The 13,355-nt window shown below is 40.7% G+C and overlaps 1 protein-coding gene across 3 annotated transcripts in view; it reads right to left on the reverse strand.

The window, feature by feature from the left end:
- MARK1 (microtubule affinity regulating kinase 1) overlaps nt 1-13,355 on the reverse strand; it is a 150,164-nt gene that overhangs the window by 13,080 nt on the left and 123,729 nt on the right. For all 3 annotated transcript variants that reach the window (XM_023538706.2, XM_023538704.2, XM_010599421.3), the window contains exons 12-15: nt 11,396-11,549; nt 10,912-11,105; nt 2,785-2,885; nt 1,339-1,503 (exon numbers count right to left, since the gene is read on the reverse strand). In XM_023538706.2, coding sequence (XP_023394474.2) covers nt 1,339-1,503; nt 2,785-2,885; nt 10,912-11,105; nt 11,396-11,549 — 614 coding nt within the window. The remainder of the gene's footprint in view (nt 1-1,338; nt 1,504-2,784; nt 2,886-10,911; nt 11,106-11,395; nt 11,550-13,355) is intronic.

Consider the following 13,355-nt stretch of genomic DNA (forward strand, 5'->3'; position numbering starts at 1 on the left):
TGACGACTGACTGAGTTGTCCCACAAGACTATGGCCCTAAACCTTCAACTCCAGAAAACCTATCCTGTGAAGCGTTTGGTTAAGTTTAAGACGTATCTGGGTTTGTGCCCTCTATGTGCTTTATTGAGGAGCCCTGGTGTTGCAATGGTTAAATACTCAGCTGCTAACCGAAAGGTCAGTGGTTCAAACCCACCAGCCGCTCTGCAAAAGAAAAGATGTAGCAGTGTGCTTCCATAAAGATTATAGCCTTGGAAACCCTACAGGGTGGTTCTGCCCTGTCCTACAGGGTTGCTATAAGTCAGAATCGACTTGATGGCAACAGGTTTTTATGTGCTTTATTGTATATATGAATATATATGGATGCATACACTTATATATATGCCTACATACATACATCTACACATGCCCACACATACACACACCTATATGCTTGTATGCATACATACACATACGTAGCCACACTTGCTTGTTAGTTGTTGCTGCCACACGCTCTCTATTAACTTACATTGCTCAGCAATGTCCAACAGGAATTTTGTCGTTTATCAAAAAGCTTTTAACAGAATAATTTTCCATGTGTAATTTAGGGCTCAGTGACAGCATAACACATGACACTACCAGTATGAGTAACGAACCTAACTATCAAAGGATTAGAATGTTCAGATGTCCCTAAATTTGAAAAAACCTAAAAGAGATGAATAATAGAAAAGCAGTCATATAATTTTATACCTGGAAGGGCTCTCTGAGGCCATGTTTTACTGATAGACTGGCGGCCTAAAGCTCAGTTTTATTTAAAACAAGTAGCTGGTGGGAGCCAGGACGATTACGCTGGTATCTCAATTCCGGGACTAGTGTTTTTGTTTTTACTGTTTATTTTAAATCATAAAAATCTTAATTTACCTAAATGATAAATTAGGCAGCAGTACTTAACCTTTCAGATGGATTTAAAATAAGATCCTCAGAGAGAATTCCTCTAGTTTAGCCTTTAAGCAACATTTTTGATAAGAGACAAAGCATGTTGTTAGCTAATGTTGTTATTGCTAGGTGCTGTCGAGTTGGTTCCGACTCATAGTGACCTTATGTACAACAGAACGAAACACTGCCAAGTCCTGCACCATCCTCACAGTTGTTATTATGCTTGAGCTCATTGTTGCAGCCACTGTGTCAACCCTTCTTGAGGGTCCTCCTCTCAATGTTAAAATCCCGCTTTTCCCCTGCCACAAACACCCAATCTTTTAAGAAAGCGCTTCACGTGATGGTGACTATTACTGGTCTTCATACGGTGTTGTATTTTTAAAAACAATGAACAACAAACAAAATGAAATGCAGCCAGCACGTTACCTAGGTCGGTAAGCTTCGGAGCTGTCTTTAATGGTGGGCAGTGTAACTTTAACAGGGTGGCCGGAAGCGGACATGGACTTCTGGTGGCGAGGTCGTGCCGAGGGCACAGCGGAAGCCACAGCAGACCCTGCAGAGGACATGCTGCTGGCAGACATCTCAGTAAGGCTTTCAGCGTGAACCACGGAGAAGACCACAGAAACAGAGAAGAAGAAAAACGATGGTTTACTCAACTTTAAGAACCCGATTTTTAAAAATACAAACTGAGTGACACCTCTCATGACTGAAACATGTGAAAGAAATGGGCAGCTATTAACGACCAATGAAACAACTAATGTCCAAAGTGTAAACTTTTAACCTTCAACCCTGCTACCATTTATCACCACCTTCCATGGAAAACATTTCATACACATTTGCTCTAAGTACGTCAGTCTGAGAAGGTATGAGATTATTTCTGTGGCTATCTGATAGTTCTAGTGAAAACGATTATGACTGAAGGCATTTTCCACTTCCCAAAAACCACAGTTGGGAGTGAGGTATTCACTGTCCATTATTCATACAAGAGTTCATAATCATAATAATAATACTATCTCTGGAAACGCCATACGAACATTCTTAGCTCATATTGTCAATCAATAGGTTAACTAGTGTAGACGAAAGGAACTGAAGACTAGAATTTAGTATAGGAAAACTAAGTAGGAAATCAATTCCCAACTCTCTTTCCAGCCTAAGGTGTCTTATGTCCAAGAAAGACACAACGGTTACCTTCCTAGGCCTTATGGTAACACTTACCTTACACGCCTGTTACCTCTAATCAATGAAGAGAAAACAAAGTGAGAATGGTCTGTCCACTCTCCCGAAGTGACTAGGGATACAACTGAGGACAGAGTTTTATTAGACTAGGCTTCCTTTCCTTTTCTCCTATACCGATGAGTAGTCCTTACAACTCGAGATGAAAACAATTCGATTTTTTTAAATAATAAAGGTAAATATGGCTCATTATGATATAAAAGAAAACACCTTGAGAGTCGTGTGGTTCTGCATGACCAGGTGATATGGCCACACTTCTGGATGCAATGGTGACTCGCTGGGAGGGGAAGCAGGGAAGAAGGTAGCAGCAGGCTCGTGAGAGAGTTAAGATTCACACTGTGAAGATCCGGTCAGGCTGGCACGATGTGCTATGTTGCAGGGAAGCATTTACTGCCAGGCTTCATTCAGAAGCTCACAGGTTAAGAGCTTTACCTCCTGCTTTTCCTAAGTATTCTCCCATCCCTCCATGCTGGTAAAGAAGGGGCGACTGCTCAGTAAGAAGGGTTGGCTGCAATCTTACTATCTTGGACTTCTGTCCTCTTGACGCTTCAGTGGCAGGAGCTGCAGCCAGACGCTGACGTAGAACACTCACGCCCCTACTGCTCCCCGGCACTGCTCCCCAGCACTCTGGCCTTTTACCTGCTGTCTTTCCCATTCTGCATTGCTGTGTATCGATCTGTGGTCCTTTCGCAGACGTAGGTGTTCCTTCTCGCCATGCTACCTCCAGAATACACATTGTTCTTTAAGAAGGAAAAAACAAACGTTAAAATGCTAATCGTATTTATACAAAGTCAGAGAAACGTATTTATGCTGCAAATGACTTTGAAAAAAATCCATGGTGGAATTCTAATTGATCAGAATCTTAGGTTCAACAAAGTCTATCTCCCGCCTTTCTCTCTTAGATTGTAGGAGAAAATGGCAAAGCATAACAAAACAAAACAACTCATTCCAGTTGTCGCTCACTCTCCTACAGCAGCATCTGTCATTCGGATGCAGCCAGAAAGCTGGGCTTTCATTGCTGTTCGTGCCTTTCTAAGCCAATGGTGGGGGGAAGGACAGAGGGGTTGTCTAGACAGCTTCATGGGACTAGAGGCGAGGCTCAACTCCACATCAAATACCATCACAAACAGGAAACCTGTGCAAGGGAGATGGCGGGCCCACCCTGAGGCCCACAGGTTGCCTTTCTACAGCTGATTTAGAAACCCCACAGCCAATGAGGACGTTAAGGAGACGTAGGCTCCAGGGTTGAAAGCAAGCCGACTGAGGCCACCACCTGAGGTGTGCCCAGTGCTGCTCTGAGAACATCTCCTCTATACTCAGGACTTAGCCAGGAGGCAAGCCAAGGCCAAGGACTCTGGGGAAAAGAGAAGGAACCTCCAAAACAGGTAGGCGGGTGGGTAGACTCTCTTTACCATGCACACAGCCATTGATCTACAACCCCTTTGTTGTGCCAGCCAAAATCTTTACTAGCTCCTCGTCTTAAAATGTGTAGGAATGGGTTTCACGGGGGATAAAATACTCTTCTGTGTAATTCTTACTTTGCTAGAAAAAATTTCCCTATTTTAGGCTACTTAAGGTTTTGGTATTCTTTAAAATACATCATTCACCTAAACTTTGTTTAATCACGATGACTACAAAGCTAATAGGCACATGCTTGAATTAAATCTGGAGAAAATAAGAAAGTATCATATATAACTGGGAACACCTAAAAATTAAATACTTGTGCTCATCAAAAGACTTTATCAAAGAGTAAAAAGACAACCAACAGGCTGGGGAAAGAATCTTCGAGAACAACATACCTGATAAGGGTCTAATCTCTAAAATACATACAAAACTTTAACTCAATAACAAAAAAAAACCAAACCCAGCGTCACTGAGTTGATTCTGACTCATAGCGACCCTATAGGACAGAGTAGAACTGCCCCATAGAGTTTCCAAGGAGCGCCTGGCAATAACAAAAAGACAAACCAATTAAAAAATGGAGAGAGGACATTAACAGACACTTCAACAAAGAGGTCAAGCAGCCAACAAACACATGAAGAGAAGCCTGCAGTCATTAGCCATTAGAGAGACGCAAATCAAAACTACAGTGAGATATCACCTCACCACTCCAAAAATGGCACTAAAAAAAAAAAAATACAAAACAATAAATGCAGATGAGGATGTGGGGAAACTAGAATCCTTATTCACTGCTGGTGGGACTGTAAACTGGTTACAATTACTTTGAAAAATGATTTGGCGATTCCTCAAAAAACTAGAGACAGAAATACCCTATGATTCAGCAATCCCACTCCTAGTTATACACCCTAGAGATCTAATAAAAAAGAGACACGGACAGACATATGCACACCTATGTTCATTGCGGTAGTATTCACAATAGTGAAAAGATGGAAACAACCTAAATGCCCATCAATGCATGACTGGATAAACAACATGTGGTACATACATACGATGGAATACTATGCAGCCACAAAGAATAGTGATGAGTCTTCAAAACATCTTACAACATGCATGAATCTGCAGGACATTACGCTGAGTGAAGTAAGTCAATCACAAAAGGAAAAACACTGTATGATCTCACTTTTATAAGGCAAGAATAGATATATTTATATATAGAGAGACCAACATGCATTGGTTGTTACCAGGGATGGGTGTGGAGCGAGGCGGGGAAGTACTCTCGAGATAGTAGACATAATTTTTGGTGATGCAAGAGGTAGCATCAAATGTGGGTGAAATGCACACAGCTTGAGAAAGTAAATGATGTCACTAAGAAGTTCACAAGAGAAAAAGATGTTTTTGGCAAAGGATATTGGCAAACGTAACTGTGCAACAGTATCAATAACAACCAAAAAATACCTGTGTGGTTACATGAATACGCATACAGGAAATTACGTGCACGGGTATGAGTGTGCGGGTGTATATGTGTGCACAACAGATGTATCAGTAGGCATATGTACATACAGGTATGTCTGCATGTGCATGTATATCCATATATATGATAAACCACATAAGGGACACAGTTATGGATACTTCTTAGATATAACCAAACACTATGCGAGACTGGTTTTCCTCCTTTGAAGGCTTAGGACCGTCATCTTGTGGGAGAACTCAGTTAACTGGTACAAATAAAGTGTATGTTCTACATCCCAGTGTGGTGAGTAGTGTCTGGTGTCTTAAAAGCTTGCGAGCAGCCATCTAAGATACAACTATTGGTCTCTCCTCGTCCAAACGGAAGAGAAAGAAGAAAACCAAAGACTCAGAGAAGAAACTAATCTACAGGACTAATAGTCTACACAAACCACAGCCTCATCTACTCTGAGACCAGAAGAACTAGATGGTGCACAACTACCACTAGCAATCATTCTGATCAGGGCTACAACAGGTGGATTCTGACAGAACAGGAGAAAAATGTGGAAGAGAACTCAAATTCTTAAAAAGTCCAGGTTTACTGGACTGGCTGGGACTAGAGGACTCCCTGGGACTACTGCTCTGAGATACTCTTTAAACCTTAAACTATAATTACCCCTTGAGGTTACTTTTCAGCTAAATAACAGATTGGCTCATAAAATAAAGAATATGACCCAAAAGTAATGAGCTTCTTTAAAATTTTTGACTAAATGGTCAAAAATTACTCTAAAGCAAAGATGTGAAGGTAAGGGGGCAGGGAAACTAGTGTACTGGAAATGGTACAACCAGAAAGGAATGAATGAAAATGATGATACACTGTGAAAAATGTAACCGAGTGAACTGCTCCCATTAAGACCACAGCCTAGGAAACCCTACAGAGCAGTTCTACTCCGTCACATAGGGTTGCTATGAGTCAGAATCGACTTGATGGCACACAACAGCAAAAACATTTTTGGTCATTTTCTGTAAGCTTTTCCTTCTCAAAAGAGTAGAGGGTGAACTGAGTTTCTCATGCTTTCTGGATTTGTGATCCTCACACACTACCTCCCTTGCCTCTTCCCTCTGATGGCAGTGACCCTTGGGTGCCAGCAGCAGCCAGCCTAAAGTACCCAAGCTGCACTGCCCAGGGAAGCAAAGATACAATGACACAAAAGTTAAGTTATGGAAATACAGCTTCACTTCTCCCATTTGGTATAGGCTCATCCATAAAACTATTGTTTGTATTACTTACAGCTCAAATAAGCAAGCGCTGCAATTACTAAACAAGCAATGTTCTTCCTGTTTAGAATTTGAGGACCAGTTAGAAATTAGCCTTTCAGATCCCTGAACTCTAGCTTGGCAACTTCTCTGAAGTAGATATAGAAAATTTTCAGCATTTCCCGAGCAACCGACCCTGTGGACAACTCCTCTAGGCCTGTTTTACAGTAAAGTGACTATATAAATACTGCTGTTGTTAGGTACCACGGAGTCTGTTTCGACTCATAGTGACCCCACGTACAAGAGAACGCAACGCGGCCTGGCCCTGTACTATCCTCACTGTGTCACTCCATCTCATTGAGGGTCTTCCTCTTTTTCACTGACCCTCTACCAAACATGATGTCTTTCTCCAGGGACTGGTCCCTCCTGATAACATGTCTAAAGTACGTGAGATGAAGTCTAGCCATTTTCACTTCTAAGGAGCGTTCTGACTGTGCTTCTTCCAAGACAGATTTGTTCCTCGGCAGGAGTCCATGGTAGATTAAATCTTCCTTATTCGTTGCTCAGCTTTCCCATGCATATAGAGCGACTGAAAATATCATGACTTGAGTCAGGTGCACCTTAGCCCTCAAAGTGACATCTTTGCTTTCTAACAAGGTCATTGGCAGCAGATTTACCCAATGCAATACATCGTTCGATTTCTTGACTGCTGCTTCCATGGGCGTTGATTGTGGATCCAAGTAAAATGAAATCCTTGATAATTTCAATATTTTCTCCATTTATCATGATGCTGCTTATTGGTCCAATTGTATGGATTTTTGTTTTCTTTAGGTTGAGTGCAATTCATACTGAAGGCTGTAGTCTTTGATCTTCATCAGTGTTTCAAGTCCTCTTCACTTTCAGCAAGCAAGGTTGTGTCATCTGCATAATGCAGGTTGTTAACGAGTCTTCCTGCAATCCTGATGCCACACTCTTCTTCATACAGTCCAGCTTCTCAGATTATTTGCTCAACATACAGACTGAATAAGTACAGTGAAAGAATACAACCCTGATGCACACCTTTCCTGATTTTAAACCATGCAGCATCCCCTTGTTCTGTCTGAACGACTGCCTCTTGGTCTATGTACAGGTTAAGTCTTCCAGAATTGCCATCCTTTGTAAAGTTATCCAGAATTTACTATAATCTTCACAATCAAATGGACACAATCAAATGCCTCTGTATAGTCAATAAAACACAGGAAAACATCTTACTGGTATTCTCTGCTTTCGGCCATGATTCATCTGATATCAGCAATGACAGCCCTCATTCCACGTCCTCTTTTGAATCCAGCTTGAATTTCTGGCAGCTCCCTGTCAAGGTAATGCAACTGTTTTTGAACTATCTTCAGCAAAGTTTTACTTGCATGTAATATTAATGATACTGTTCAATACTTTCTGCATTCTGTTGAATCACCTTTCTTTGGAATGGGTACAAATATGGATCTCTTCCAGTCGGTTGGCCAGGTAGCTGTCTTCCAGATTTCTTGGCACAGACAAGTGAGCACTTCAGCACTGCATCCATTTGTTGAAACACCTCACGTGGTGTTCCATCAATTCCTGGAGCCTTGTTTTCTGCCGATGCCTTCGGTGTAACTTGGACCTCTTCCTTCAGTACCACTGGTTCCTGATCACGTGCCACCTCCTAAAACGGCTGAACACTGACCAATCGTCTTGGTACAGTGACTGCATATTCCTGCCGTCTTCTTTCGATGCTTCCTCTGTTGTTCACTATTTTGCCCATAGGCTCCTTCAAAAGTGCAACTTGAGGCTTGAGGTTTTTTCTTCAGTTTTTCAGCTTGAGAAAAGCCAAATGTTTTCTTCTCTTTTGGTTTTGTACTTCCAAGTTTTTGCACATTGCATTGTAATACTTTGTCTTCTTAAGCCACCCTTTGAAATCTTCTATTCAGCACTTTTACTTCATTATTTCTTCCTTTAGCTTTAGCTACTCTATGTTCATGAGCAAGTTTCAGAGTCTCTTCTGACATCATTTTAGTCTTTTCTCTCTTTCCTGTCTTTTTAATGACATTTCGCTTCCTTCATGTATGATGTCCTTGCTTGATGGCATTCCAAACCTCGCCTGGTCTTCGGTCACTGGTGTTCAATGCATCAAATCTATTTCTGAGATGGTCTCTAAATTCAGGTAGGATATACTCAAGGTCAGACTTTGGCTCTCCTGGACTTGTTTTAATTTTCTTCAGTTTCAACTTGAACTTGCATATGAGCAGGCAACCATACCATAATATTAATACCAAGTATTTCATAATCATTATAGCATTCTTAACCTTTCTGAGTCTCCCAAAAAGAAATAATTTTTCCTTTTCATTTTGCAAAGAAGCTAATTAATACTTTTCTTAGAAGACACATTTTACATTTTGTATTATTTATGTATATGATAAACAATGTAGAAAATACATTTATGAGTTTTACTGTCTTCTTGATTAAAAAATAGGATAATATATTTATATCCTCAAAACTCAGTAACACTTTGGCTTCCAAGTTTCCAGGCTAGTCCAAGGTTTACCACTGACTACCACATGTAATTACTAGATGGATATTTCTAGAAGGAAAATATTAAATTTGTTTCTCTTGCAATTTACCTTAGAAATCCTCCTATGTTTTGCTACAAATGTAACACTCATACCATTTACAGTCTGTAATGGTTGTGGGCAATGAACAATAAAATAGATAATTCAGATAACTAGCTGACAAATTCTACCAACCGTTAATCTATTTATCTACTTAAGTCAATACTCTTCCCACTGCTATCTACCAACTGGTCAATTTTCAGTCATATAATTTAGATATTATCTGCCAATATCAACCTTAAGACAATATATTAGACTAATTAATATCACAGAATGCTGTTAAGAGACTCATACTCACAAATAAAGGCTTTTACTATTGGTTACAAAAAGAAGGCTTCTGATTTTATAAACATTAAAAAACATTAAACTATCATCTACTAAATTACCTATGCATGTTATAGGTAGTATTTCTTTTTTCATCAGAAAATAAGGAGCCAGGTCACGGTGAGCGGGTTGCCAACCCTAATCCATCTGAATGGGTAAGATATTTTCCATTATGCTTCATTTTACTGATGGCTAATGGAATCACTGGTCAAAATGTGCATTTGTACAGACAGTCAATGTTTTACAATTATTACAGAGTTTGGATTGTAAACCTTCAAGTTCCTTCTACCCAGGAAATTACCTCAAAGAAAAGGTGTTAATGCTGCATATTTTCGCTTTAAAGTGGGGGTCCACAAACTTCTTCTGTAAAGAGCCAGACGGTAACCATTTTAGCCTCTGTGGGTCACATGGTCAATGCCAAGAGTAGTCAGAGAAATGCAAATTAAAAACAAAAAGTATATCTTTTTTTGCCTCTCAGTTTGGCAAAAATTTTAAAGACTGATAATATTCAGTTGTTGATGAGTTTGTGGAGAAATAGTTACTTTCCAAATTATCCCAACCATTTGGCAAACAATCTTGGTGGCATTAATTAAAAAGCAAATGTGCACATTCCAGGGTTACGCATACAGCCAAGGACATAATTAAAACACAGTGGAGCTGGTGCTTTAGGCGAGGGGCACGGATACGCGCGGAATAACGTGCGGTTATTAACAAGGCTGTGGTCGGTCTGCATGCTCTCATCTAGAAGGACTCTACACCGTTTTTTGGCAGAAAATAACTTCGTTATTGTTTATTTAGGGATATATATATATATAAATATATATATATAGGTGGCATCAAACACAAATATTCCCACAAGCTGGAGACAAACTATAAACAACAACCGTGTATATTTCTTTGCTTACCATTCTACAGCCCCCAACTTAATTTTATTTCCCCCGAACAGTCGCTCATAACCTACTCACAAGCATTTCTTTTTTGTCTCAAAAGTCTGCTCCCTCAGCTGTGCCAAAATCCCAGGCATAAAGGACCAGGCTAGTCATACTTGCCCACGTTTACCAGATCAGGACCCTTGATACATCGGCTTCACTTGGAAGCTTGTTAGAAATGAAGGCTCTTAAGGTCCATGCCTTGTAGGAGGATACCTCGGTCTATCTTGTAAGCTCCCACTGTATGATTTCTATGGTGTTCCTTTTTAAGTAATGTGAGCTAACCTAATAAATTATTAACGAAATCTGCTTTCATTTAATAAGTTATTTTCGAATTTAAGATTAAATGCACCAATATAACAGCAAGTAAGTATTACAGACAAGAAAAATGAAGTACCATTTTACAGTGAGTTTAAGTTAAGATTTTCAGAATTCGTGTTTTATTTTTCATTCTTAAATTGCATTTATGGAACACAGTAACCACAACAGGAAATAATGAGAATGTTTACGTATTGTGAAGAATGTAACCGATGTCACTGAAAAATCTGTGCAGAAATTGTTTGAACGAAAACCTAACTGCTGCGTAAACCTTCTCCGAAAACACAATACGATTATTATTTAAAACAAAATTGCATTTATGAGATGTTTGGCCCCTTTTCCACGTTCTCTACATGTATGATTCACTTCAAAATTCTGGAACATTTTAATAAATGAAAGATGAATATTTTCAAAGGTTTTACAACAAGTTCTAACAGCACATGGAGTATGACAGGGCATTTACTCACACTTGGAATAGTCGAAGATTTTTTTCTTTCTGGCCCTACCAGAGGGCTTGCAGTCATCTCACTTCTGGATCCAACTGTTGTGCTGCCAAGTTTCCGAGCCATGTCTTTGTCCCACTCCTCTTTCTGGTCACTCTCCACGCTGTTCGCCTGTGGCCTCTTGGTGTATGACACAGCAGGAGGAACAGATGGGCCCGCTACAGCAAAAACACAGCACAATGAGCTGAAAAACGACGACATACTTTCTTCTCACGTACAAAAACTGCATTAAAAGTATCTATATTTGCACATTTTACACTCTGCACTAGCAGTAAACTGTTTGATGACTAAAATTCAGTCTGTCCCTGTAAAAAGCGTTTACATCATTCACTCAGCAACATAAACCTGTGACAGCTGGCGCCGGGCACAAATACGCAAGCACAGAGAGATGGGACCCTGTAACGCCTGAAAAATCCAAGTTATTCCCGTCTTTGGATTTTCTCCGCACCGTGGTCGCTGAAACGCCGTTGCTTCTGATTCGCTGATATGCTTCGCTGGACCTTCAGGTGAGCTGGGGATTGAAGGGTGCTGTTGTTCAAGTCGCTGCTGGGCCGTGATCTCTGACACAGGCTTCCACTGGGTAAGGATTCTCCTCCTTCAAACTATTAAGACAGACCACCAGGATTTTAAAACAAAAAACGTTTACGTAAACAACGTGCATTCTTGGTTCTCTAATCTATTCCAAGCTACACAAGTAATAATCAAAACTAAAACAATACATAGCTTTGGATACAAACGTCACGCTGGCGAGCAGGAAGGGAGGGAGCTGGATATATTTCACGCTATCTTGTACAGATGGCACTGGATGCTTAGTTTAGTGGAAACGCCAGAAAAAGCTACCAATTACTGAATGATTATTATTTACTAGGCACCGGGCTAGGTTCCTGACACGTTAGTTTGCTGAATCATTATAACCAGCCTCTTACGTATTAAACTGCACTTTACAGATGGAAAACCGAGGTGGAAAGAGCCAAGTGACACTGTTGGGGCTCACGCTCAGGCACGGCTGGGATTCAAACTTAGGAAAAAATCTAAAATTTTATATTTTTAATGATAAATATTTGTTTTCTCCAGGATATTTACAAAAAAAAAAAAATTGATTTATTGGCTGACCGAGAAACTGTATTAACTTAGAATTAAGTGTGTAGAACGGGGGCCGACACACCACCCCTCCCTCTCCATAATCCTAAAGCAGTGTGCTACCAGCAAACTTTTCACTGAATCACTACCAACCCACTAGAAAATTTAAATCCATATATAAACCTGCTGCTGTCCAGCTGATTCTGACTCACAGTGACCCTGTATCACAGAGCAGAACTGCCCCATAGGGTTTCCATAAAGGCTGTAGTCTTTATGCAAGCAGATTGCCACATCTTTATCCCATGGAGTGCCTGGTGAGTTTGAATGGCCTTTCGGTTAGCAGCCGAGCGCTTAACCACCGTGCCACCAGGGCTCCTTAGAAATTCATGCATAAGTGTTACTAAAGATACATGGCAGAGTAACGCTGGTAACAATAATTCTAATAGCTAATAGCAAGCACAGAGCATGCGGTAATTACCTGTGCCAGTAATATTCTCAGGACTTTTACAAGCCCGGATTCATGTAATCCTCTCAGAGACATTCTGACAGGTAGGTACTATTATTATCCACATTTCTGAGGTGAGGAAATTGAGGTGCAGAGAAGTTATGTAAGTGCCTAAGTCACACAGTTAGTGACTGCACTGGGGTGGGGGTGCAAGGTTCCAACCAAGATAACTGGGCCCCGAAGTTCAGGCTCTAAACTATACTACAAATATACTAACACTATGAGGCTTCACTAGTTTACATTCCATACAATTCAAATTTCATTATAGTTCACACGTGGGCTGGGCTGTATAACTTGTAAAATTAGTGCTTCCTTTAGACTCTAGAAATTACCATTTGTACTATTTTACCACGTCTTAAGATTCTCTTGACTAGGCTGCTTTGACATTATTTCCTAGGCTGTTAGTGTCCCCATTGAAGATTCCTCTCCCACACTATCATCCTAGCACCCACCTCATGGGACCAATGAGAAAGTTAAACCAATCAACACACAGAAAGTCCTCAGACCAGTTCCAGGCACTTTACAACGTGCTGTGTGCTCCTCTGATGGCGATTCCCAAATCTTGTTCAAGTCCAGACCTTCGTATCCTAAGGTCTATCAGACAGCTCCACCCAGCAGGCACCTCATGTTTGACCCAAAACCAAACCAAACCCAGTGCCCTCGAGTCGATTCCAACTCATAGCGACCCTATAGGACAGAGTAGAACAGCCCCATAGAGTTTCCAAGAAGTGCCTGGTGGATTTGAACTGCTGACCTTTTGGTTAGCAGCTGTAGCACTTAACCACTACGCCACCAGGGTTTCCCATGTTTGACCCAGCCAAGT

This window comes from Loxodonta africana, chromosome 25 (assembly GCF_030014295.1).
Source record: "Loxodonta africana isolate mLoxAfr1 chromosome 25, mLoxAfr1.hap2, whole genome shotgun sequence".
NCBI classification, from domain to species: domain Eukaryota; kingdom Metazoa; phylum Chordata; class Mammalia; order Proboscidea; family Elephantidae; genus Loxodonta; species Loxodonta africana.